This window comes from Scomber scombrus, chromosome 18 (assembly GCF_963691925.1).
Source record: "Scomber scombrus chromosome 18, fScoSco1.1, whole genome shotgun sequence".
NCBI classification, from domain to species: domain Eukaryota; kingdom Metazoa; phylum Chordata; class Actinopteri; order Scombriformes; family Scombridae; genus Scomber; species Scomber scombrus.
Genome location: NC_084987.1, coordinates 24573865 through 24601784, shown reverse-complemented (window position 1 = coordinate 24601784; position 27920 = coordinate 24573865). Strand labels below are relative to the sequence as shown.

The 27920-nt window shown below is 37.4% G+C and overlaps 1 protein-coding gene across 1 annotated transcript in view; it reads right to left on the bottom strand.

Annotated features, from left to right (window-relative positions):
- Positions 1–789: 789 nt before the first annotated feature.
- The window catches only part of LOC134000055 (uncharacterized), a 91244-nt gene continuing 64113 nt past the window's right edge, over positions 790–27920 (bottom strand). The window contains exon 9 of the mRNA XM_062439362.1: positions 790–1301. Coding sequence (XP_062295346.1) covers positions 790–1301 — 512 coding nt within the window. The remainder of the gene's footprint in view (positions 1302–27920) is intronic.

Here is a 27920-nt window from a genome sequence, read left to right as displayed (position 1 = left end):
TGTAATAGAACATGGACATTGGGCAGTACAAAGCCAAAAAGGAATACAACAGCCTCCATTGGGGGAAGTTGTGAACTTAAGTTTAAAACTGTACTCTTTCTCAGTGTCAAATCTTCACACAGACTAACTTACACTTTCCAGGATGTCACTCCAGATAATGTTAAATATCACCCCACCTCTCATAGAGAAATAAATACTGTCTGAATGGGGCTTTTATAAAAATACACACAGACATAGTGATACATTGTTAGTTCCACGTTTCTGTCGTTTTATCTCATCACTGCACAACAATGTATGGGTGCTGCTGTGGTTTCTCCTGACAGATATCAATCACAAAGCATGACCTCCATCTTGTGGTGAAACTTAGTTACTACATCAACAATGTCCAATACCTGTGTAATCTGGTTGGAGCACACCTACTTATACATCATGCAAAAACCATCAGCAGTAAATGTTAAACAGAAGAATACACAAATCAGGACCAATATATATGAATAAACAAATACAAACCAATATTTTACACATCTTAAAGAGAACTGAGATTATAAATGTTTGCAGACACATGGCAGAGATGTGTACTCTTCTAGTTCAACATGTATCTGCTCCAGCCATCTTTCATTTACTTCACTGTCTTGATAGTTCCAACATTTGGTGGAAATGTTTGCAGAAGAACAATGGTTCAGTCCTTTATTCATAGAAAGCACTGTAATACTGTTGACCTGTAGTTTTTATAAATACTGTATGCTGGTGTTCTTTATAAATATCAGTTTTATTCACAAAATAACTAGATTAATCTACATATTCATAGTCATGTTCATCATGATTGAATTCTTCTTCTTCTTCCTCCCTGTTGTTCTCTACAGTGACCTCCTCCACTGCTATGAAAGTTCCATGATTGTCCACGTCCTCATAATCATGATCTTCGTCACTCTCTGACGAAGATCGTTGTGGCTGCTCATAATCATCACTATCCTCTTCCTCTATTAACCCTTCTTCCTCCTTTGTGTATACTGGCTCAACATTTTCATAGTCCTCCGCGTCTTCCTCATCTTCATCATCTTTGAATTTATTCTCAGTGTTTACTGGCTCAACATTTTCATAGTCCTCCTCTTCCTCCTCATCTTCGTCATCTTCGAGTTTCTTCTCAGTGTACACTAGCTCAACATTTTCATAATCCTGTCCGTCCTCCTCATCTTCGTCATCGTTGAGATTTGTCTCGGTGTACCCTGGTTCAATGTTTACATAGTCTCCCTCCTCCACCTCCTCTTCCTCATCATACTGGCTCACAACACCGACAGCCACTGAAACACAAGCATCAGAACAAAAATGTGTTATGAACAATTGTGAAATCAGTTTGTTAAAAGCACAATGGTCAGCACAGACCTGGACTAATGGCGGGGGTTATGGGATGTTTGGCTTTTCGTCTTCTCCTGCAGACCAGATAGACCACCAACAAGACCAGCAGGAACAGCAGCAGACTCCCAGCTGCTACTGAGGACACCAGCAGCCACAAAGGGACTTTAGGAGCAAATCATTTTATAGTCAGTAATTATTCATCTTCACTGCATACCTGATACTCTAGAAGATTACTCCACAATTCATTGCTGCAAAACTGTTTCACAGACATAAATTCAAGAAAACAAAATATTATCATTAAGTGTATTGCCTTTGAGCTGAGCCATATATTTTCCACTCTTGTTAAGTTGCTTAATTTGTATTGATTATACAAACAAGAAAATAATACAGGACCTGGATCTTACCAGTAACAGAGAGTCTGACAGAGTCACTCAGTGGGGAGCTGAACGATTGACTTAAAATACTTTTCTCGTACTGACATTGATACGATCCCTCATTATCAAAGTTCACATTCGAGATGTTGAAGGTAGCAGAGTTGGTACTTGCTGTTTGACTCTTTTTGAATGAGCCTGAGGTCTTATTCAGAATGAATGTTCCACCTAAAAGCTGAGTTGAGATTGAACAAGTGATGCTGATGCTCTGACCCCAGCTAACCTCACCAGCAGGATTCATGGAGATGCTGGGCTTTGGGAGGTCGGCTGAAACAAATAGCAGAGTAATCAAGTTAAGTCACAGTATTCAGTGTTGTATCTTTGATTCACATTTGCTTTTCCTTTTTTTCAGAGCTCAATGAGCATGTAGTGTCGAGACAACCACAGAGGCAACTACTATGGGGCAGAACTGACATGCACCAATGATCAAATAATCACAAAGTTACAAGTTTTGTTCATCCAATCCTGTCTTTAATTGGATTCATCAAAAAATGATAACACTAATAATAAGTTATGTATAACATACTCCCTTTTATTTTGGCTTACTGTATGTCCAGCTTCTTAACACATTTTCAGGGGAGGAGTCGTGGTCATTTACTTGTTAAATACAGTGACAATAAAAAAAATGTTAAACTCCTGCATTGAAATTCCAACTTTAGTGAAACTAACGATCTTCTACATGTAGACTACTTAAAGTATCATTTCATATGTATATGTGTGTGTGTATAGGTGTATATATGTATATTGTATATATATAGATACACACACACACACACACACACACACACACACACACACACACACACACACACACACACACACACACACACACACACAGTACCAGTCAAAAGTTTGGACGCACCTTCCTATTCATTTAAATTAGAAAGTGTGTCCAAAATTTTGACTGGTACTGTATATATGTACATATTGGTATTTATGTATATATGTGTGTGTATATAGCTATGTACATACATACATATATATACACACATTCAGATTACAAAGTGGAAGTTGTTCATACACATTTTCTGGAATTAGTCAGCCATGTGTGAGTATGTGTGAGTATGTGCGTGCATGCATGACTTTACACCATTGTTCTGCACACCAAGATAGAGCTGGGGTTAACAGCTCTAACAGCTCTTGAATTGTTCACACTGTCTAACTGCCTTCCTGTTATCACCCTTATCTTGATTAAAGGACTGAATTCTGAGAACTGGTCCAATAGTGTTTCAGACAGTACAGTGTGACGTCACAGAATCAAAATCAACCAACATCTATAAAATCTAAGGAACCTACAGGTCACGCGCTGACACCCCAGACCTAAATCCAACAGGAAGTGCAACATTTGCCTTTAAATGTGCCATTTTCTGTGATTTTTGGCCTCCTACAAACGATATCTTTTCCGAGGGCGTTCATCGTAGCGGCTTCAAACTTAAATAGCTGACTGAGCACACCCTGCTGCACAAAAGTTCTGAACAACTTTTTCATTACTCGTCCGGTTTGGATTTTAGAAGCCCTCAAAGGTCAAGTGCCCAAAAACCCTCGTCAAAACGCTCCCATAGACAATGAATGGGAGGAGAGTTTAATGCCACTTTGACCCTAAATTTGACCACCTAAACATGCTCCAGGACAGACCAAATTCAACACGCACATCAGGTCTGGCCATAAATGTGATAAAATGGAAAAAATTAACCCCAAAAGTGCCGAAATGTGCTCTCTAGCGCCAACCTGAAATGCTTAGATAGCCACTACGCCTGATAGGAATGTCGTAGAAAGATCAAACCAAAACTCAATTTTTTGTCTTATCAAGACCTACAGATCAAACAGGAAGTGCACAATTTGCCTTTAAATGTAAAATTTTTGTCGATTTTTAACGCTTTTCAAAATATATGTATTATTCCTGCATACTTTCAGTTACAGACTCCATTCAAACGTCGAAATGTCGCCACAAGTATCATCTATAGATGTGTGTAATTTGGTCTGGCTATGTTTTATAATTTTTGATCTGCGGACACACATATGCACCCTGTTCCTCTCCCATTCAATCCTGAATCTACCTGCTGCCTCTCCTGCTCTCTGCCATGCTCTCCAATCGTTAACCACCATGGCAACGACTGTGTGTGTGTGTGTGTGTGTGTGTGTGTGTGTGTGTGTGTGTGTGTGTGTGTGTGTGTGTGTGTGTGTGCAGCTGGCACAAGTTGAAGCATTCTTTTGCCACTCTTCTGATGTCTGTGCAGTCTGTCAACTATTTCACTGACATTGCTGTCAAAGTCTAGATCAAACACGAATTACATGAGCATGAACTACGGTACAAACATATCTACAGGTTTCACTCAAGGCCGTAGCCAGGATTTTTCAAATACCGAGGTCAAAAAGAAGACCACAACTTAAATGTTGATTCAATGTAATCCATGATGTATTTATAATGCTTTCTTGCTGTGTATTTCTCAGTTATGGTCACTTTTCAAGACCTCACTCCGCCGCTGGCTATAGCCGACTACTTTTGTTTTGACATGGCAGCGGTATCTGCAAGTACGTGTCACATGACGGTCCGTTGATGCAAGGATAATCGTCTCGTCGGCTATTTTCACTTCACAATGAAACGAAAGAAAAACGAAAGAAAAAAATACAGAGGACATGACCTCGGTGTCCTCAATGGTAGCTACGGCCATGGTTTCACTGGAAATAAGTTCCTCTCCTGTTCGACTCATCCAAGTGTTGGAGGTTCATTTCAGTTGCTCAGTCTAAATGTCTACACACACAGACAGAGGCAGAGAGAGTGTGTATGTGTGAGTGTGTGTGTGTGTGTGTGTGTGTGTGTATCTCCTTATTGCAGTTTCCAATCAAAGCTGAATGCGTCTAAATGCTCCTAACAGAAACCTTTCCGCTTCGCTACAGCCTGATGTGCACAAGGGTGTGAGGTCCCGCCCAACGCTGCTTGCAGCTTTAATGTTTTTTTTAGTTTTTTTCTTATCTTAGCTCTGTGTAGTTCTGTGTATGTGAATGTCTGTGTTTGAGTGTCTGTATCTCAGGGTTTAGGGGTATGTATGAATTATTATGTGATGACAACTGAATGTGACTGTATGGAACTTTGTGGATGGGCAATTTAAGCACACTCAATTTAAGTTATTTAATTTCTAGAAGAAATGTTGTTGAAAGGTGGTTTGTATTGTGCCCAGACCCTTACTCACTTCAATAAAAAAAAATATTATTTCCAAAAGCTGCGTGTCAACCAGTTCAAGACACAACAAACAATAGTTATAGCAGGATTTCACTTCTTTCTATTGTTCTTTACTCCAAATACAAACTTCTCAAATACTTTCTTAAATGTTTGAGCCTGAATCAGATCTGAAATTTGACAGTGGACAACGTGAACAGTATGAAAGGACCTGAGTAACACCCTCAGTTTGTGGGCGTCAACAATCTGACCTCACCATGAGGAAGGAGTAGAGGTAACTGGAAACAGAGCATTGAGGACAGGTTACAGCCCTGGATTTTGACTTAGAGGGGGACATTTTCAGTATACACATGTCACACAAATCATGTACCTTTGAACTTTTTTCATGTTATTGCTATTTATGAAATGTATTACTTTTTAAAAATGTACTTAAGGTGATACTTCAATGATAGACTATCAGTGGAGCATTCCTTCAACAGTGTTTCTAAACAGTAACAATGAATCCCTTTCTACATTGGTTCACTTTGGAGAACTGCTTGTTTTTCCTAAATGTCAGCTTAACATTGTGCAGAGTTTGTAAATATCTTGTCAGTGTAGCTTTTCTGTTAAATTAGTTTTGCATTATTGTATTATTGTGTCATACAGGATATCATATAAGTGATTAAAATGTTTCCTTACCTGAACAGATGACACCAGCCTCCTTATTGTGTTTACAGTTGTGTGTCCCAAATCCTCTGTGTTGACACTCAGTTAGAGACTTTTCACTGCCTGAACAGCTCACATCATCAAGCCAGATTTGTCCTGTTCCTTCACCAAAAACAGCTGTTTTAGTGGTGCTTACAGGTGTCCCACAGCCCAGCTGTCTGCAAACCACTTTAACATCATTTAAGTCCCAGCCATCTTCACAGACTGTTCCCCAGGTGTTGTTATGACATATTTCAACTCTTCCAGAGCACTGAGTGGACCCAGATCCAGCTAATCTGATGTTAACATCTATCAGGCATAAAAGACATGACTTCAAAATGTTACAAATTATTTTAAATTCTGAAAATATAAAATGATTCTATGCATCACACAGAGAAATGGACTGACCTGCAGCTGTTGAAGTTGAAGTGAGGAGATGAAAGACTATAGGAAAGAAAAACACGACATGGCTCATTATATAAGATGAAAAGTGCTGAATCTTTCAAATTAAAACAGAAATCTTAAAGTCCTCCTTCCTCTAAACTCTGAATACAGACATCTGTTTTTTAGAACGCCATTTTAGAAAATGCTTAAAACCACAATGTACAGACACACTTCTGCTTGCCCTCGCCCTTCCCCTTTCTCTTATGGTTATAATATAACCATAAGAAAAGTACAGGTCACATAAGCACACATTACCATAAACAGCAGTTCCCCTCGAGTCTAGGTGTTAGTTTCAACATTCTAGTTCTCACTCACACATACTTTTATATACTGTACTGAAGCTAATTAAGATTAGCGTTTCACAGCCCCAACCCCCTGTATTTTTAACACTTTAACACATTTTTCCCACACAAGGTCAGTAGTTGCTTCCTTCCTACTGTACTAGTTTCTGTGAAGATATTCCCATCGCATCATTCATACAAATGTCAGATCTTTGTCTGGAGGAAGATTACTTATTTTGTGATTGCCTGCACATGTCAAATGGGTTTTGCCTATAGTTGTGTAAGCATTTAAGTTTACCTGCTTTATGCAATTTAATGTCTTAGAGTGTACAGGAATAAATGACATGAATGATATTTTATATTGTGGCTACATAGATAGATAGATAGATAGATAGATAGATAGATAGATAGATAGATAGATAGATAGATAGATAGATAGATAGATAGATAGATAGATAGATAGATAGATAGATAGATAGATAGATAGATAGATAGATAGATAGATAGATAGATAGATAGATAAATAGAAACTTTATTGATCCCCTTGGGGAAATTTAGGGTCCAGCAGCTTAATACACAAGACATCAAAGAACAATATACTAAAAAATTAAATACAAAATACAATATACTAAATACTAAATAAGAAAAACAGCAAGGTCTGAGGCTGAGACTGTGTGATAAAGTGCAAAAATAAAATAAAATAAAATTAATAAAATAAATTTAAAAAAAATAAATAAATAAAAAATAAAAATAAAAATAAAAATAAAAATAAAAATAAAAATAAAAATAAAAATAAAAATAAAAATAAAAATAAAAATAAAAATAAAAATAAAGTGCAATATTAAAGTGATTAAAGTGAATTTAGTCCAGGCTGTGGCTGTGGGTGTCCTTTTATTGCCAGATTATAAATTTGTACGGCCCTGGGGACAAATGATTTACTCAGTCTGTCAGTTTTGCATGACAGTGAGCGTAGTCTCCCGCTGATCATGCTCTTCTGCTGGATGATGGTGTTGTTGTATTCAACATTGATTCAGGTGTTTGACTGTAGAACGAGCTGAAAACAGAACTGTTAGAATTTTAAGATACTATCACCTTATAAAGTTGATGAATTGAATTACCTATATTCACATGACTCTTAAACTGATAGATCCTTGACTATGTTAAAGCTTGTGACTAACTTTGGCTGTCTTCTGTTTGGTGCTGAGCAGGTAGCTCGCAAAATTCTAATACATCAAACTTTCTAACACCACTGTAGTTCGTCTGTTTTGGACAAATCGAGCACAGAAAAGAAAGAAATACCACCACTCCATTCTATCAGGAGAGAGTTATATGTGAGGCAGTGGTGGAAGAACTGCTGCGCTATTTTTATTAAGTAAACATAGTAATACTAGGATGAGACAATACTACTACTGCTACTATATTACTATTAAAACTACTATTTCTAATTCTATTTATTTCAATGCAATTCATTATTTTACGCTGCACTCTCATATTTTATGCTCTATTTTAGTCTAGATTTTTTTTTTCTTTCTTTCTTTCTATTTTTCTGTACTTTGTTTTATTTTTATTATAATTGGGTTCTTTTTTTAATGTGTGTTTTTATTGCTCCAATTCTTACTGTTAAATCATCTGATATTTTGTTTTTATGTAAAGCACATGGAGTTGCCCCTGTGTATGAAATGCACTATATACTGACTTGACTTAAGTAAAAGAACAGAAGTATTGTAAATGACTCTTATAATAGCCCGTTAATAATAATTTCAAAACCTTATTTTTCCTTTACTTCCATCATCCACTTCCTGTAAGCTTCTGTTTTTAATGTTTTGGATTTTTTATTTTGAAGCCTTTTAGCGTAAAAGGAAATAGGCGCAACTGTCGTCTTAGACAGTTGTATTTTTATTAATGTAATATATTTATGTTTAAAAATATGTGTTCTTGTTATGTAAAATGGCCCTCTTTAGTGTTATATTTAATGCTCCTATATCATTATTTTAATATTGTAAATGTAGGAACTGAAGCATTTTAATGTTAAGTTAAATCTAATGTTAACAACACTGCTGGGTACTCAAATGAACATATTTAATAAACTTAAAATCATATATTGTACGTATTAAATACTAATCAGAAAAGTGACCAGTAACTAAAGCTGTCAAATAAATGTAGTGGAGTAAAAAGTATACTGAAATGTAGTGGAGGAGAAGTGTAAAGTAGCTGTACAATATTTCAGTAAATGTAGTTAGTTACATTCCATCTTAACTTGATTATTTAACGTTAATTACAGAAAACTCACAAACATGTAGCTGCTGTTTTTACTTTGCACATTCAAGCAGTTACTTAGATGTTACTACAATAGTAACAAAGGATGACAACACTCATGGTAATTATCATGAGAATAACTATACTTGGTAACTTATGTAGGCCTAAATCTCACCTGATGACTCCCCTCACAGTATAACATCACCTGAGGTAAAGAGGACTGCAAAAAATGAAACCCTGCAAAGCTGTAGGCCCTGATGGAGTTCCAGGCAGGGTCCTTAAGGACTGTGCACACCAGCTCTCATCAGTTATGGCAGACATTTTTAACATCTCACTGTTTCAGGCCACCGTTCCAACATGCTTCAAGACCTCTCCCATTGTCCCTGTGACAAAGGCCTCCGCAGTGTCTTGTCTCAATGACTATCGTCCAATCTCTCTCACCCCCTATTGTGATAAAGTGTTTTGAGAGGCTGGTTATGGCGAGCATTAAAAAGTCCATCAATATAACAACTGACTCCCACCAGTGGACTGGAACAAAAGAGATGATAGTTGACTTCCGGAAGACCAGCACTGCCCCTCCTCCTCGTCTTCACATCAACGGTACAGCTGTGGAGGTGGTCCCCAGCATTAAGTACCTTGGTGTACACCTCTCCAACACCCTCACCTGGCGTGAAAACACTATGAGCCTTGTCAAAAAGGCTCATCAGCGCCTGAATTTTCTGAGGAAGCTGAAGGGGGCGGGGCTGAACCCAAACATCCTCAGCTCCTTTTACAGGTGTGTGGTGGAGAGTGTGCTGACCTCTTGCATCACAGTCTGGTACTGGAAGTTATTGTTGTGTCCATTATATTTGTATTATGCCCCCCCATAAAGCTATGACACAAACACACATTTGCTCACACAAAAAGGTTTAATATAAATAATGACTACAATAAATTCCAAACAAAGCACACCGTATTACACATACGACTATTTATAAAGTCACACTGCACAAAACCACACATGAACATTAAATAGAGCAGCTACTCTCCCTCCCCACACATTGGTTACACCACCAACTCCAGATGCTCCATGACATCACCGTCTCCTGCAAAAAAGTTTCACAAAACAACACAATCGCTGTCATTTAGCAAGAACAATAATACAAATATAATGGACACAACAATAACTATCACTACCAAATATATCGTATAACAAATATCATCAGAGACAAACCAACATACAAACACAATAAGGAATTCAAAGTAAAATTAAACAAACCCATATAATACAAATCATATTTCAGATATATACTTCTAAAATACATCACCAATACATTCAGTAAACAGGACTATAACACCCATTCCATTGAACCAACTCAACCTATCTCAATACATCATTAAAATACAATAATCAATGTTCACTGATAATACCCCAGATTACAAATCATGTAATACTACTATGTATAAAAAAATACAAACGCATAATAACAGTACTTTACCAATTTCTACTTCCACCGTATCAGGAGACAGTGGTGATGCTGAACCACATCCTAAAAGACAATGTAAAAAAATAATCAACAACAAAACTACATGTAATCAAACAAAAACAAACTTCCACTTAAACACCAAAAAATCCAACATCAATATGCCTTTATCTATAAAATGTCCTATAAATCCATCAACAATAGCGAACTGCATTACAATCATATAACACACTTTGACAAGATCAAGTAATATCAGAATATACTAAATAATATAATTTGCATTCAATTATAAAAATGTCACCATAAAAATTGATGACAAACATACATACTTATTAAAAATCCTCATTTAATAATAAACTACCATAACAAAAAGAATGAAAAATAATAAACTGATATGCAAATAATACTACTATTTCCACAACATTACAACACAAATCTACACCCTCAAAACTCATACCATCTGAAGGCAACGACGGCAAAACATCTGGCTCGGGAAAGGCTGGCGAACGGGCATCAACATCTGTCCCTGAAAAACAAACGCAAATTAAAAATAAATATATTTGAAAACAATCCATTCCTTATTAGTACACAACACAGCACACATACTTCTCCAAAATATAAACAGTACGTGAGATAATAAATGATGGCATTCAAATAAAATATAATAATTAAATGTTAACCTTAATTGCTTTAAAAAAAGGAATTTCTTAACACTATTAGGTTGTTATAAATACTTAAATTAGTTACAAGATTGATGTTACTGCTACATTCACATAATTGTTGTAATATGACAATGTGTATCCTTTTAATAATAATACAACTTATTTCCTCTGATAATTATTATAATCTTAACTGTCATTATTGATATACTAAAAATGTATTGTGTATAAACGTTTGTATCGAGTATTGCTTTCAAATAACATCTATTATCATGGTTAACTTACAAAAATAAAATAAAAACTCTACAAGTACTTTCAATTCAATAGATCTAATACAATGTCATATACACACAGTGAATGAATTATTATTTGAAGTATCTTGAAATAAGCTTCCAATACACAACAGTCTTAAAAGGATGCATTTTGCATTTTCATACAAAACTGTGATTACATGACATATTCAAAAGGCAAGATTTAAGCTATTCATAACATGATACATGCAATAGTTTGCTCTATAAATATATAAACACATTCAATAACAATAAAAACCAATAAAAATGATAATGAAAAACATTATTACGATACTATAAAAGGTGCACATATGACAAATACAAATACAAACCAAACCCCACTTACCATCTTTGGAATTCTCCCACATAGCCTTCCACGCTTCTATTTCGGTTGCGGCTTCAAAGAGCTGCATCTTTAAATACTCGTTCTTCCGTCTCTCTGCTTGAAAAAGCCGCACATACTTCACCAGAAGAGACAAAAGGCTGGAAAACAGCATCAGGCTCTTCTGGTACAAGCTGCGCCTTGTCACAACTGTGTCTTGTAGCGAGTACTGTCAAAGAACAAATAAGACATTATAGATTACACATCACCACATACCACTTATTCATTACAACACATTTTTCAAATAATACCATACTCAAACAAACAAAATATCTACACAAACATCATAAATGTTTATAAATAAAACCAATATCAAAATATGTCTCACACTAAAAACTTGGCACTCCTTCTGCAGGCGATCAACCTCTGCATCGTCCATGCGAGGAAATCTTAAGGGGGAAGACGCTTTCATCTATAACATTATGGACAAGAAACAAACAAGTTACACATATAATACTAAATTATTGTACTCTAAACAATTACCACAACTTACAAAAAACACCAAGTATTGCAAAAAACGAATAAAATGAACTAACAAAGTAGATAAATAAAAATGTACTCCAACTACAGTTACAAATTAAAAAAGGTAACATACAACTACATTTGATATTAAAAAATACCACAAATCCAAGAAAAACTCAAATTCCTTAAAAAATAAAAGTAATTACACAAGAATAACAAATTACTAATCAAATAACAATAACAGTAAATACTATCACAAAACACTACAAAAATGGAACTATGTGTTCAGCAGAAGTATCTAATCATTATACAAACAATAGAGACACGCTAAACCCCATCCCCCAACATTTACAATTAGCTTTCTCATAACCAATAACGAAAAAGCTAAATACGTTTGAAACCAAACGTTAACAAATACACGATGCAAAAAGACTTGCAACATGTACCTTAAACATCACTTAAACACAATACCTCAAACTAATCAAACAAACAAGTTAAAACAAAAGGGAAAGAAATACTTCGTGCAAACACAACGGTAACAAACATGGCGTAGCCTAGTTAGAAACAAACACTATTGACTACTAAAATCAACAAAAACACCCAAAAAACCTTCCAAACGAAACCACAAAAATATCAACAAAACATAATGAAAGACTAATGTTACGAAATTATGACACAGCCTCATACTTACTTTAGAAACAAATATACTGTCTTGACGAACAAAACCGAAACTTGTTGTTCCCAATCAGGCGGGGAGTTCCGGTGTTACAAATTAACTGGTTTCCACGTTAACTGGTTACCTTTGTTTATAAAAGTTGGGCCTCTCTCACTGTGACTGCAGATGTTTCGATCACGGAGAGAAAACGTAGCTGACCTCGCGTATGCCTGAATGTACTTCCATAAATATCTGATGATCTCCCGCTCCACCTGGTCCTCTGAAATGATGCCAACGCGGAAGTAACTTAAAACTGCATTCTATCAAAAGGCCACCAGGGGGCGACCGTTTTGGTGTCAAAAGGACTTCAGTCTCACACCACTGCAGTGCAGTGTATTATGTTTTTATATTGAAAATTATTTATGATATATATACACACATTACCTACATTCAGATTTATAGTCAGAATATTGTAAGAGTTACATTATGTACACTATTTTTAATCTTTATACCTATACTCATATTACTGTAAGAATTGTATTTATATGTAATATATAAATATAAAATAATATGTATATAAAATATATATATATATATATATATATATATATATATATATATATTCTGCTGCAGATTTATGATCATGTGTTACAAAGACTTTATTTATTGACTTTAGTTGAATGTAGAATTTTAGAGCAGCACAAGTGCACTATTGAATGTATAGTAATGACTCTTATTTGTCTGGGAGATTAATTATATGGTGGACAGGCTGGAAAAAAAAACAAGCAATAATAGATTTTAACAGGTCAAAGATTGAAAGAAGAGCACAGTTCATAGTATATTTGTGTATCACAATCATAATCAACCTTTAACCCCGCCGAGCAATCACTAGCGAGCAATCACAATCGGCCACATTTGACTTTGAATCAATCACAATCACAATCATATGTGGGCGGGACTAAAGGGGCATATTTAAGGAGAAGGCTTAACACACTGTAACACACTCCAACATTGAATTGTTTCTTGACCTTTACCTTGTTTTATTGTTTTGTTTTTTTGGTAGCACAACTAATTGAAAATAAAGCTGAATGTATTGTAATGTTTTAAATTGCATCATCTGCCCAGATGAGATCGCCAAACTTCACAATATGTATTTCAATTGAACAAAAACAAACTACACCAAATAATTGAACTGTACAAAAATGAACAACTGTCCAACTTTCTTTGGATAAATGTCTGTCCCATTTCTCAGAATTCTGCAATATTCAACAAAGAACAAAACCCCATGGAAGTTCTGACCCATGACATTGCTGTAAACACTGTGATTAAAACCTTCAACTCAAACCAAACAAAATCATGTAAATCCTAGCATATTACCATTATTATAATATTGACGTGAAATTGAAATTGTACAAACTTTCTTTGATAATAATTCACTTGTGAAATTCAATACTGTGAATAAACTGTCAAATAAATACAGACACACTCCTTGTGATTATTGTACATCCGTTTTAAATACAAACAACCACTCAAATCACTCAAACACAAAATATCACTCCTTCATTTAACAATGCAAAACAAACACCTACATGGCAAACAACACAAGTTTCTTCACATACTTTTTTTCCCTATACTGTTTATATTTTCATACAACACATATTACAGTTGGAAAACAAACTGGGCGGTGCGAGGGCCCTTTCGACACTGCTTGCAGTTTTCTAGTTTTTCTAGTCTTCTCATTCCTGCCCCCACAAAAGTTTGTTGTTGTTTTTTTATCTTAATTTGAACATGGTTCACTGCCTTAATGTCACCTTCATAGATTTCATCTGGGTCTCCACTCTTTCACACTGTGCCAATGTCAAACTTCTGCCCAGTTTTCCATGGTTTCTGTGTTATCTGGTAGAAAGCTTGGTGCATGAAGGGTGCATTTAGCTGTGGCACAAAGTATGCGTTTGCACCTCAACAGCTGCATCATCTGTGTCAGGCAGTATTGAGAAGAAATCTTCTTGAGGCAACTAAGTTTGCCATCTTTGTTTACTGGATTCTCTGCATTGTCTGACACAATGAATTGCTTACCGTCAGCATGCAGTTCAAAAGCTGTGAACCACCTAGACCACCGTGGGCCCAGTGTGTAGGGCTCACAGCAACAATCAAACTTCGTCATGGAGTTTTCTATTTTCATCTTTTTCGTCATTGTCACATTATTAAACTTTTCAGATATAACTCAACTTATAATCCTCATTGCCATTATCATCAGCAATGATGTCCTCAGTACATGACAACGACCTCCCATAGAAAAATTAATCCTGTCTCAATGGAGTTTTGACACATAAAATAACATTGTAGCACACTTGAATCAGACACTCAGTAAGCTTTAGAATTATATTCACTTTAATGGGTTCTCAGCAAACTACAAATACACACAGACATAGTGATACATTGTTACCAACACGTTTCTGTCCCTTATCTCATCAGTGCATGACAATGTATGGGTGCTGCTGTGGTCTCTCTGACAGATAGCAATCACAAAACATGACCTCCCTCTTTTGGCGAAACTTAGTTACTACATCAACAATGTCCAATGCCTGTGTAATCTGGTTGGAGCACAATAACTACTTATAAATCATACTAACAAAATCAGCAGAAAATGGTAAACCGAGCGATACACAAATCAGGATCTCCCACAATAAATCAAATCGTAGGGGGTATATTTTTTTTAAAGCAGCTATTCTATGCATGTTACAGCAAACTGAGATTATAAATACTACAGACACATATGGCAGAGATCTGCACTTTCTAATTCAACATGTATCTGCTCCAGCCATTTCTCACTTACTTAACTGTAAGTGAGTCTTGATATTTCCAACATTTGGTCAAAATGTTCACAGAGGCACAATGGTTCACTTCTTTATTCATAGTAACCACTATAAAACTGTTGGCCTGTGGGAACCTCATAAGTTTTGATAAATATCCTGCTGTCCTATATAAATATCCACAGTTTGTTTCTCAAAATAACTAGTTTACATGTTCTTCATTTTCGTAGTCATTGCCATCATCACTGAGTCTGTCTTCTTCTTCTTCCTCTCTGTTGTCCTCTACAGTGACCTCCTCCATTATTATGTAATTTGCATCAATGAGTATGTCTTCATAATCATGATCTTCGTCACTGTCTGGCTGCTCATAATCATCACTGTCCTCTTCCTCTGCTACTGTCGCTTGCTCCTTGAGCGAGGGCTCTTTCACGGCTTGGGTTATGGGATGTTTGACTCGTCGTCTTCTCCTGCAGACCAGACAGACCACCAACAAGACCAGCAGGAACAGCAGCAGACTCCCAGCAGCTACTGATGACACCAGCAGCAACAAAGGGACTATAGGAAGAAAAAACAAAAATTAAATCAGTTATTGTTCATCTTCAAACCATGCCTGAAATTCTACACTTGTACAAGGATATTGTATGTTTTCTGACTGTAACCATGCCCTATTAACTAAATTATTGCTAAATCTCTGTTCAGGCTCAGCCTAATCCTAACCTTAACCCTTAACCCAAACTTTAAATAAGCCTGACAGAGCTCCAGAGATATTACCTAAAGTGTGGGTAAAAGTGAACAACCTGATAAATATGTGTGTACTTGTCTGTGAACTTTTTTAACCCAAGGCAACTGGACTTGTTTTAGATTCTTTGAAACATGTAATCTCTCATCCTAAAGACAGTTTCAGTTGTGACTGACTGGGTGGGGTCAGGGTCCAGGCATTAACCTTCTTCAGGATTAACACATTGGGTTTCATACACAACTATGTCATTCACACGTGTAATTTACACATGAGTCATCACATATGATCAGTTCCCTTTTTTTAAACATTTTTTTTTTTTTGTTTCTTCACTAGTGTCAGTGTTACATATAGTGATCCTGCGTGTTTCTGCATCCACTCACATGTTTTCATTGACATTGTATATGATTGTACCATCTTTAAAACGTGCTTCACATGTGAACAAACCATAACAAAAAGTCATATATGCAGACATTAAAAATCCCCTTTTTGCTCATGACCCCATGGAACATCCTTAAGTATCTCTGGAGGGCCCAAGACCCCAGTTTGAGAGCCAATGCACAGACCATAAACTGTTTTGTTAGAGTTTGTTAATTGGTGGATCCCAGTGTTGCACATGAGGGATTCAGAGAGGCAGTCCCCAATATGGACCATGTGGCTGCTGTACAAAAATACAAACCACATAAGTTCCTGTTCATATTTGTTTTCATGCTGGCCCACATTGTTTTGTGTGTTTCTGTTTCTGTCTCTGTCTCCATATATCTAACTCATATTGAGGCTTCTTTTTGTGGTGGGAGGAGAAGTAGTGAGAAACTGTGCCTGAACCTAAACTTAAGTTGATGATTACAGTGTGCATGTGAACCCACACACTTTATCCTCCAGTGAAGAAGTGTGGAAAGTAATTAACACCAGTGGGTCAGTCAGCATCAGGTTGTATGACTCATACAAGTTTAGAGGACCATTGTCATATAACTGGCAAATGTATCTTTCAGTGATGTTCATAAAATATAACAATGCTTAGTTTAAATTCTACTGTCTACTTACATTTAATGGTAACAGTAATCAGTGCTGTCTCTGGTGACCTGAAGTCCCGTCTGGACAGAGTGACTTCATACACACAGCTGTAGTTGCCCTCATGTTCATACTCAGCTACAGGGAAGTTAAAGGAGGCAGAGAAGTTGACTGCAGGCTTGGTGGTGATGTTGGAGCCAGAGAAGATGAGCAAGAAACGGCCTTCATGATAGTTAGAGTTAATGGAGCAGGTCAAGACAAAGTTGTAGCCCCTAGTGACCTCTGCACCTTCAGGACCCCAGACCAGTCCTCCATTAGGAGATGTCAGGGAGATATTGGGCTGCTGCAGTGGCACTGAGTACAAAAGGGCAAACAGGATTTTTTCAAAACAGTTTTTTATGATTGTATGCTGCAGTACTGTTGTGTGATATTTGTTGTGTTTTATTGTATTGATTAATTTCTTTTTCTCACCATTGACAGAGAATCTGGCAGAGTCACTCAGGGGGGAGCTGAAGTTTCTTATTGAAAAGCTAAACTCATACTGACACTTGTATGGTCCCTCATTATCAAAGTTCACGCCAGGGATGTTGAAGGTAGCAGAGTTGGTACTTGATGTTTGAGTGTCTCTGAATGAGCCTGAAGTCCTCATCAGAATGAATGTTCCACCTAAATGCTCAGTTGAGATTGAACAAGTGATGCTGATGCTCTGACCCCAGCTAACCTCACCAGCAAGATTCATGGAGATGCTGGGCTTTGGGAAGGTCACTGGAAAAACAACATAATAATAGAATTAAATATGTTACCTTTGAGCTGAGCCATATATTTCCACTCTTGTAAGGTTGCTTAATTTGCAAAAGGGCAAACAGGATTTTAAAAATGTGCAGCAAATATAAGATGTATTCTAAACTTAGCATATTCAAGCTACATTATTCTGAAAATAGTTTCACAAAGCTGATCTAAATTCTTTTTTTATAGACAGAAAAATGGAGAACAACTACAAAATCAAAGAACAAAGTTACTTGTTAATGGAAATCAGTGAATCTGTGGACAGTGGAGCAGGGGCTCTGTGATCACCTCAGAGAACAAAGCAGCATTTTGACTGGCTATATAAGTTTTCTTTCACTGATATTAATTACTTCTATTGCTGGTTATGCAGTGTTTTTGAGTTCTTTAAACAATAACTTTTTCAGACACAATTTTTAAACATCATGGTAAAAAAAAAGAAGATTACAATTTGATTTGTTGGGATAGTATAATGCTTTTTATCTTGTGATAAATTTGTTGGGGTTTTTGATGTTGTGCTTTCCTTTCTTACCCAAACAGATGACACCAGCGTCCTCATTGTGTTTACAGTTGTGTGTCCCAAATCCACTGTGCTGACACTCAGTTAGAGACTTTTCACTGCCTGAACAGTTCACACCATCAAGCCAGATTTGTCCTGTTCCTTCACCAAAGTGATCTGATCCAGGGGCACTGAGTGATGTCCCACAGGACAACTCTCTACAGACAACCTCAGCATCCTGTAAGTCCCAGTCGTCATCACAGACTGTTCCCCAGGTGTTGTTGTGATAGATTTCAACTCTTCCAGAGCACTGAGTGGACCCAGATCCAGCTAATCTGACACCTAGATACAGAACACAGAAGACAAACTATTACTGGATAGAACAAGTTTCTCTTATGTACTTTTACCAAAACCATTATTATTGATACTATTAAATGACAACAAACATGACAGAATTATCATCAACACTAAACCAAGCAAAAGTGTAATATGAACATGCACTAATGATCCCGATAAATGACATTATATTATCAATATCACACATAGGTTTTATTAGTTTAGCAGCAGCTTTTGGTGAATCTAAGAGAGAAACTATGTCAGAGTCACTGTTACTTGTTTTTTTATGGCAGAAGCCTCGAACCAGCAGAGCTTTGAAAACAGTCTCTAATGGAAGGCTTGGCAGGGCAAGGGTAAAGTCAAGAAAGATTACCACATTTTGTTCTAACTCTCTGGACAGCCAATAGACCAGCCCCACATGTCTTACGGTTCAAGTCATTTGTACACAAGCAGCTATAGCCTTGATGCATGAATAAAGTGAAGGAACTGAAGAGATCATGGGTCTGGTTTAGAGGCAAAAGAGAGACAGTTTATATGTACTACATCTATGACGCATCCATTATGCAACATTTCACACTTGCTATTCTGCTTTTTGATTCTGAGAACATGCTGCAGAGAGTGGTTAGCAGCTGTTTTCCAGCAGTGAACAGTGTTGAGAGAGTTGAAAGAGTTGTTAAAAATCAAGGTGTACAGTTATTATAAATACTTTATTCAAAAGTTTTCTCACCCGAACAAACGACACCAGCGTCCTCATCGTGTCCACAGTTGTGTGTCCCAAATCCTCTGTGTTGACAGTCAGTTAGAGACTTTTCACTGCCTGAACAGCTCACATAATCAAGCCAGATATTTCCTGTTCCTTCACCAAAGTGAGCTGATCCAGGGGCACTGAGTGATGTCCCACAGCCCAGCTGTCTGCAAACCACCTCAGCATCATTTAAGTCCCAGTCATCATCACAGACTGTTCCCCAGGTGTTGTGATATATTTCAACTCTTCCAGAACACTGAGTGGACCCAGATCCAGATAATCTGACATCTAGACACAGAACACAGAAGACAAACTATTACTGGATAGAACAAGTTTCTCTTGTGTGTTTATCTTGAGAGTAGTTTTACCAAAACCATTATGATTGATACTATTAAATGATAGCAATCATGACTAGCAGTAAAAAAAAATCTTATTATTTTTTAAAAAGGTGATATATGCAGATATATCAATAACACTAAACTGACCACACGTGTAAGATGAACATGCACAAATGATCCCAGTGAATGACATTATATTATTCATATCACAAGTAGGTTTTCTGAGACTTGCAGAAGCCTTGAACCAGCAGGACTTGACATAGAGCCTGAAAAGGCTCTAATGGAAGGCAAGGCAGAGCTTTGTTTGTATAGAGTCAATGTTACTTGTTTTTTTATGGCAGAAGCCTCGAACCAAAAGGGCTTTGAAAATAGTCTCTAATGGAAGGCAAGGCAGGGCAAGGGTAAAGTCAAGAAAGATCACCACATTTTGTTCTAACTCTCTGGACAGCCAATAGACCAGCCCCACATGTCTTAAGGTTGAAATGCCACAAGCATATCAGTGATGTACAGTATTTAGGTGCAGAATCACAGAGTCATTTGTACACAAGCAGCTATAGCCTTGATGCATGAATAAAGTGAAGGAGCTAAAGAGATCATAGGTCTGGTTTAGAGGCAAAAGAGAGACAGGTTATATGTACTACATCCATGACGCATCCATTATGCAACATTTCACACTTGCTATTCTGCTTTTTGATTCTGAGAACATGCTGCAGAGAGTGGTTAGCAGCTGTTTTCCAGCAGTGAACAGTGTTGAGAGAGTTGAAAGAGTTGTTAAAAATCAAGGTGTACAGTTATTATAAATACTTTATTCAAAAGTTTTCTCACCTGAACAAACGACACCAGCGTCCTCATTGTGTCCACAGTTGTGTCTCCCAAATCCGTTATGTCGACACTCAGTTAGAGACTTTTCACTGCCTGAACAGCTCACATCATCAAGCCAGATTTGTCCTGTTCCTTCACCAAAGTGAGCTGATCCAGGGGCACTGAGTGATGGCCCACAGCCCAGCTGTCTGCAAACCACCTCAGCATCCTGTAAGTCCCATCTGTCATAACAGACTGTTCCCCAGGTGTTGTTGTAATAGACTTCAACTCTTCCAGAGCACTGAGTGGACCCAGATCCAGCTAATCTGACATCTAGACACAGAACACAGAAGACAAACTATTACTGGATAGAACAAGTTTCTATTGTGTGTTTATCTTGAGAGTAGTTTTACCAAAACCATTATGATTGATACTATTAAATGACAGCAAACGTGACTAGCAGTAAAACAATTTTTTTTAAAAGGTTATATATATATATATTATCAACACTAAACTGACCACAAGTGTAATATGAACATGCACAAATGATCCCAGTGAATGACATTATATTATTCATATCACAAGTAGGTTTTCTGAGACTTGCAGAAGCCTTGAACCAGCAGGACTTGACATAGAGCCTGAAAAGGCTCTAATGGAAGGCAAGGCAGAGCTTTGTTTGTATAGAGTCAATGTTACTTGTTTTTTTTATGGCAGAAGCCTCGAACCAAAAGGGCTTTGAAAACAGTCTCTAATGGAAGGCTCGACAGGGCAAGGGTAAAGTCAAGAAAGATCACCACATTTTGTTCTAACTCTCTGGACAGCCAATAGACCAGCCCCACATGTCTTAAGGTTGAAATGCCACAAGCATATCAGTGATGTACAGTATTTAGGTGCAGAATCACAGAGTCATTTGTACACAAGCAGCTATAGCCTTGATGCATGAATAAAGTGAAGGAGCTAAAGAGATCATAGGTCTGGTTTAGAGGCAAAAGAGAGACAGGTTATATGTACTACATCCATGACGCATCCATTATGCAACATTTCACACTTGCTATTCTGCTTTTTGATTCTGAGAACATGCTGCAGAGAGTGGTTAGCAGCTGTTTTCCAGCAGTGAACAGTGTTGAGAGAGTTGAAAGAGTTGTTAAAAATCAAGGTGTACAGTTATTATAAATACTTTATTCAAAAGTTTTCTCACCTGAACAAACGACACCAGCGTCCTCATTGTGTCCACAGTTGTGTCTCCCAAATCCGTTATGTCGACACTCAGTTAGAGACTTTTCCCTGCCTGAACAGCTCACATCATCAAGCCAGATTTGTCCTGTTCCTTCACCAAAGTGAGCTGATCCAGGGGCACTGAGTGATGGCCCACAGCCCAGCTGTCTGCAAACCACCTCAGCATCCTGTAAGTCCCATCTGTCATAACAGACTGTTCCCCAGGTGTTGTTGTAATAGACTTCAACTCTTCCAGAGCACTGAGTGGACCCAGATCCAGCTAATCTGACATCTAGACACAGAACACAGAAGACAAACTATTACTGGATAGAACAAGTTTCTCTTGTGTGTTTATCTTGATAGTAGTTTTTGTCAAAACCATTATGATTGATACTATTAAATGACAGCAAACGTGACTAGCAGTAAAACAATAAAAAAAAAAAAAGGTTATATATGCAGATATATTATCAACACTAAACTGACCACAAGTGTAAGATGAACATGCACAAATGATCCCAGTGAATGAAATTATATTATTCATATCACAAGTAGGTTTTCTGAGACTTGCAGAAGCCTTGAACCAGCAGGACTTGACATAGAGCCTGAAAAGGCTCTAATGGAAGGCAATGCAGCTTTGTTTGTATAGAGTCACTGTTACTTGTTTTTTTTATGGCAGAAGCCTCGAACCAAAAGGGCTTTGAAAACAGTCTCTAATGGAAGGCTCGACAGGGCGAGGGTAAAGTCAAGAAAGATCACCACATTTTGTTCTAACTCTCTGGACAGCCAATAGACCAGCCCCACATGTCTTAAGGTTGAAATGCCACAAGCATATCAGTGATGTACAGTATTTAGGTGCAGAATCACAGAGTCATTTGTACACAAGCAGCTATAGCCTTGATGCATGAATAAAGTGAAGGAGCTAAAGAGATCATATGTCTGGTTTAGAGGCAAAAGAGAGACAGGTTATATGTACTACATCTATGACGCATCCATTATGCAACATTTCACACTTGCTATTCTGCTTTTTGATTCTGAGAACATGCTGCAGAGAGTGGTTAGCAGCTGTTTTCCAGCAGTGAACAGTGTTGAGAGAGTTGAAAGAGTTGTTAAAAATCAAGGTGTACAGTTATTATAAATACTTTATTCAAAAGTTTTCTCACCTGAACAAACGACACCAGCGTCCTCATTGTGTCCACAGTTGTGTTTCCCAAATCCGTTATGTCGACACTCAGTTAGAGACTTTTCACTGCCTGAACAGCTCACATCATCAAGCCAGATTTGTCCTGTTCCTTCACCAAAGTGAGCTGATCCAGGGGCACTGAGTGATGGCCCACAGCCCAGCTGTCTGCAAACCACCTCAGCATCCTGTAAGTCCCAGCTGTCATAACAGACTGTTCCCCAGGTGTTGTTGTAATAGACTTCAACTCTTCCAGAGCACTGAGTGGACCCAGATCCAGATAATCTGACAACATCTAACATAGAACACAGAGGATAAACTATTACTGGATAGAACAAGTTTCTATTGTGTGTTTATCTTGAGAGTAGTTTTACTAAAACCATTATTATTCATACTATTAAGTGACAACAAACATGACTAGCAGTAAAACTATTTTTTTTTAAAGGTGATATATGCAGATATATTATCAACACTAAACTGACCACAAGTGTAATATGAACATGCACAAATGATCCCAGTGAATGAAATTATATTATTCATATCACAAGTAGGTTTTCTGAGACTTGCAGAAGCCTTGAACCAGCAGGACTTGACATAGAGCCTGAAAAGGCTCTAATGGAAGGCAAGGCAGCTTTGTTTGTATAGAGTCACTGTTACTTGTTTTTTTATGGCAGAAGCCTCGAACCAAAAGGGCTTTGAAAATAGTCTCTAATGGAAGGCAAGGCAGGGCAAGGGTAAAGTCAAGAAAGATCACCACATTTTGTTCTAACTCTCTGGACAGCCAATAGACCAGCCCCACATGTCTTAAGGTTGAAATGCCACAAGCATATCAGTGATGTACAGTATTTAGGTGCAGAATCACAGAGTCATTTGTACACAAGCAGCTATAGCCTTTATGAAGAAAGTGAAGGAGCTAAAGAGATCATAGGTCTGGTTTAGAGGCAAAAGAGAGACAGGTTATATGTACTACATCTATGACGCATCCATTATGCAACATTTCACACTTGCTATTCTGCTTTTTGATTCTGAGAACATGCTGCAGAGAGTGGTTAGCAGCTGTTTTCCAGCAGTGAACAGTGTTGAGAGAGTTGAAAGAGTTGTTAAAAATCAAAGTGTACAGTTATTCTAAATACTTTATTCAAAAGTTTTCTCACCTGAACAAACGACACCAGCGTCCTCTCCATGTCCACAGTTGTGTGTCCCAAATCCGTTATGTTGACACTCAGTTAGAGACTTTTCACTGCCTGAACAGCTCACATCATCAAGCCAGATTTGTCCTGTTCCTTCACCAAAGTGAGCTGATCCAGGGGCACTGAGTGATGGCCCACAGCCCAGCTGTCTGCAAACCACCTCAGCATCCTGTAAGTCCCAGCTGTCATAACATACTGTTCCCCAGGTGTTGTTGTAATAGACTTCAACTCTTCCAGAGCACTGAGTGGACCCAGATCCAGATAATCTGACAACATCTAACATAGAACACAGAGGATAAACTATTACTGGATAGAACAAGTTTCTACTGTGTGTTTATCTTGAGAGTAGTTTTACTAAAACCATTATTATTCATACTATTAAGTGACAACAAACATGACTAGCAGTAAAACTATTTTTTTTTAAAGGTGATATATGCAGATATATTATCAACACTAAACTGACCACAAGTGTAATATGAACATGCACAAATGATCCCAGTGAATGAAATTATATTATTCATATCACAAGTAGGTTTTCTGAGACTTGCAGAAGCCTTGAACCAGCAGGACTTGACATAGAGCCTGAAAAGGCTCTAATGGAAGGCAAGGCAGCTTTGTTTGTATAGAGTCACTGTTACTTGTTTTTTTATGGCAGAAGCCTCGAACCAAAAGGGCGTTGAAAACAGTCTCTAATGGAAGGCAAGGCAGGGCAAGGGTAAAGTCAAGAAAGATCACCACATTTTGTTCTAACTCTCTGGACAGCCAATAGACCAGCCCCACATGTCTTAAGGTTGAAATGCCACAAGCATATCAGTGATGTACAGTATTTAGGTGCAGAATCACAGAGTCATTTGTACACAAGCAGCTATAGCCTTTATGAAGAAAGTGAAGGAGCTAAAGAGATCATAGGTCTGGTTTAGAGGCAAAAGAGAGACAGGTTATATGTACTACATCTATGACGCATCCATTATGCAACATTTCACACTTGCTATTCTGCTTTTTGATTCTGAGAACATGCTGCAGAGAGTGGTTAGCAGCTGTTTTCCAGCAGTGAACAGTGTTGAGAGAGTTGAAAGAGTTGTTAAAAATCAAAGTGTACAGTTATTCTAAATACTTTATTCAAAAGTTTTCTCACCTGAACAAACGACACAAGCGTCCTCATTGTGTCCACAGTTGTGTTTCCCAAATCCTCTGTGTTGACACTCAGTTAGAGACTTTTCACTGCCTGAACAGCTCACATCATCAAGCCAGATTTGTCCTGTTCCTCGACCAAAGTGAGCTGATCCAGGGGCACTGAGTGATGTCCCACAGCCCAGCTGTCTGCAAACCACCTCAGCATCCTGTAAGTCCCAGTCGTCACCACAGACTGTTCCCCAGGTGTTGTTGTAAAAGACTTCAACTCTTCCAGAGCACTGAGTGGACCCAGATCCAGATAATCTGACAACATCTAACATAGAACACAGAGGATAAACTATTACTGGATAGAACAAGTTTCTATTGTGTGTTTATCTTGAGAGTAGTTTTACAAAACCATTATTATTCATACTATTAAATGACAGCAAACGTGACTAGCAGTAAAACAAGTTTTTTTAAAGGTTATATATATATATATATATATATATATATATATATATATATATATATATATATATATATATATATATATATATATATATTATCAACACTAAACTGACCACAAGTGTAAGATGAACATGCACAAATGATCCCAGTGAATGAAATTATATTATTCATATCACAAGTAGGTTTTCTGAGACTTGCAGAAGCCTTGAACCAGCAGGACTTGACATAGAGCCTGAAAAGGCTCTAATGGAAGGCAATGCAGCTTTGTTTGTATATAGTCACTGTTACTTGTTTTTTTATGGCAGAAGCCTCGAACCAAAAGGGCTTTAAAAATAGTCTCTAATGGAAGGCAAGGCAGGGCAAGGGTAAAGTCAAGAAAGATCACCACATTTTGTTCTAACTCTCTGGACAGCCAATAGACCAGCCCCACATGTCTTAAGGTTGAAATGCCACAAGCATATCAGAGATGTACAGTATTGAGATGCAGAATCACAGAGTCATTTGTACACAAGCAGCTATAGCCTTTATGAAGAAAGTGAAGGAGCTAAAGAGATCATAGGTCTGGTTTAGAGGCAAAAGAGAGACAGGTTATATGTACTACATCCATGACAGAAACTATTTTGGTCAAATACATTTTGGAAAAGTTATTAATTGACCTACTGTACTTTGCATCACTCAAACAGACTGCTGAAGAAACAAATAACTATTGTCACACAGCCAATAATTAATCTTTTTTCACCTTTATAAAACATCTACACTCATCATTTCATGAACAGTGGATTAAGCAACATTTCACACTTGTTATTCTGCTTTTTGATTCTGAGAACATGCTGCAGGGGGTGGTTAGCAGCAATTCTCTCAACACCATGTTGAGAGAGTTGACAGAGCTGTTAAAAATCACGGTGTACAGTTATTCTAGATACTTGATTCATAAGTTTTCTTACCTGAACAAACAACACCAGCGTCCTCATTGTGTTTACAGTTGTGTGTCCCAAATCTTTTATGTTGACACTCAGTTAAAGACTTTTCACTGCCTGAACAGTTCACATCATCAAGCCAGATTTGTCCTGTTCCTTCACCAAAGTGAGCTGATCCAGGGGCACTGAGTGATGTGCCACAGCCCAGCTGTCTGCAAACCACCTCAGCATCCTGTAAGTCCCAGCTGTCATCACAGACTGTTCCCCAGGTGTTGTTGTAATAGACTTCAACTCTTCCAGAGCACTGAGTGAACCCAGACCCTAATCTGATCTGCTCACCTATCAGGCACAAATGAAGACATTTACAAAATTTCACAAATGATGTAAACAAAAAATTCTATGCATCACACAGGGAAATGGACTGACCTGCAGCAGTTGAAGTTGAAGTGAGGAGAAGAAAAACTATAGGAAAGAAAAAACACGACATGGCTCATTATATAAGCTGAAAAGTGCTGAGATAAGAAAAGGTCTATTTAAATTAAACAAAGTCAAGAATCTTTCACATTTAACTTCAAATCTAAAAATCCTCCTTCCTCTAAACTCGGTGTACAGTCTGTCTTTTACAATGCAGTTTTAGAAAATGCTTAAAACCACGATGTACAGAAACACTTCACACTGCTTGCCCTTCCCATGGTACTTCTTCTTTTTATTTCTAGCGGGGTTTTTTCTTAGTAAAGTAAAACCACAATGTGAAAGGAACAAACGCTAAATCTTAATCTAACACACTAACATCTACACCCCGAATGCTTGCGGAAATTTGTGCTGGCATTTGCAACAATTCTTAGTTGCATAGAAAAGGGCCAACTTTGAACCAAATGTATGCCTTATGTCTTCATTATTGCATATTTGGTTTTGCAGTAATCTTAAAGTAAGTAATCAAGTTTTATTGCTTTATTAATGTGGTACTTGGATTACATTACTGACTACATTTTTTGACGTAACTAGTAGGCTTATTGTATCGGAATACATTTTTAAAGCCCTGGAAACAAGGTTGATGAATCAAGTTAGAGGCCATAAAACCAAAATAATCAGCTGAAAGGTGCTAAAAGGCTGGCAAGCTGCAAGTGTTTTTCCATTACAAATCAAGGCAGGTAAAAGAAGTTGTTTACCCGCTAAAGTGTGCTGTTTAATGAAAATGCAGTAAGAACATGACGTCTACAGCTCTTCATCAAACATA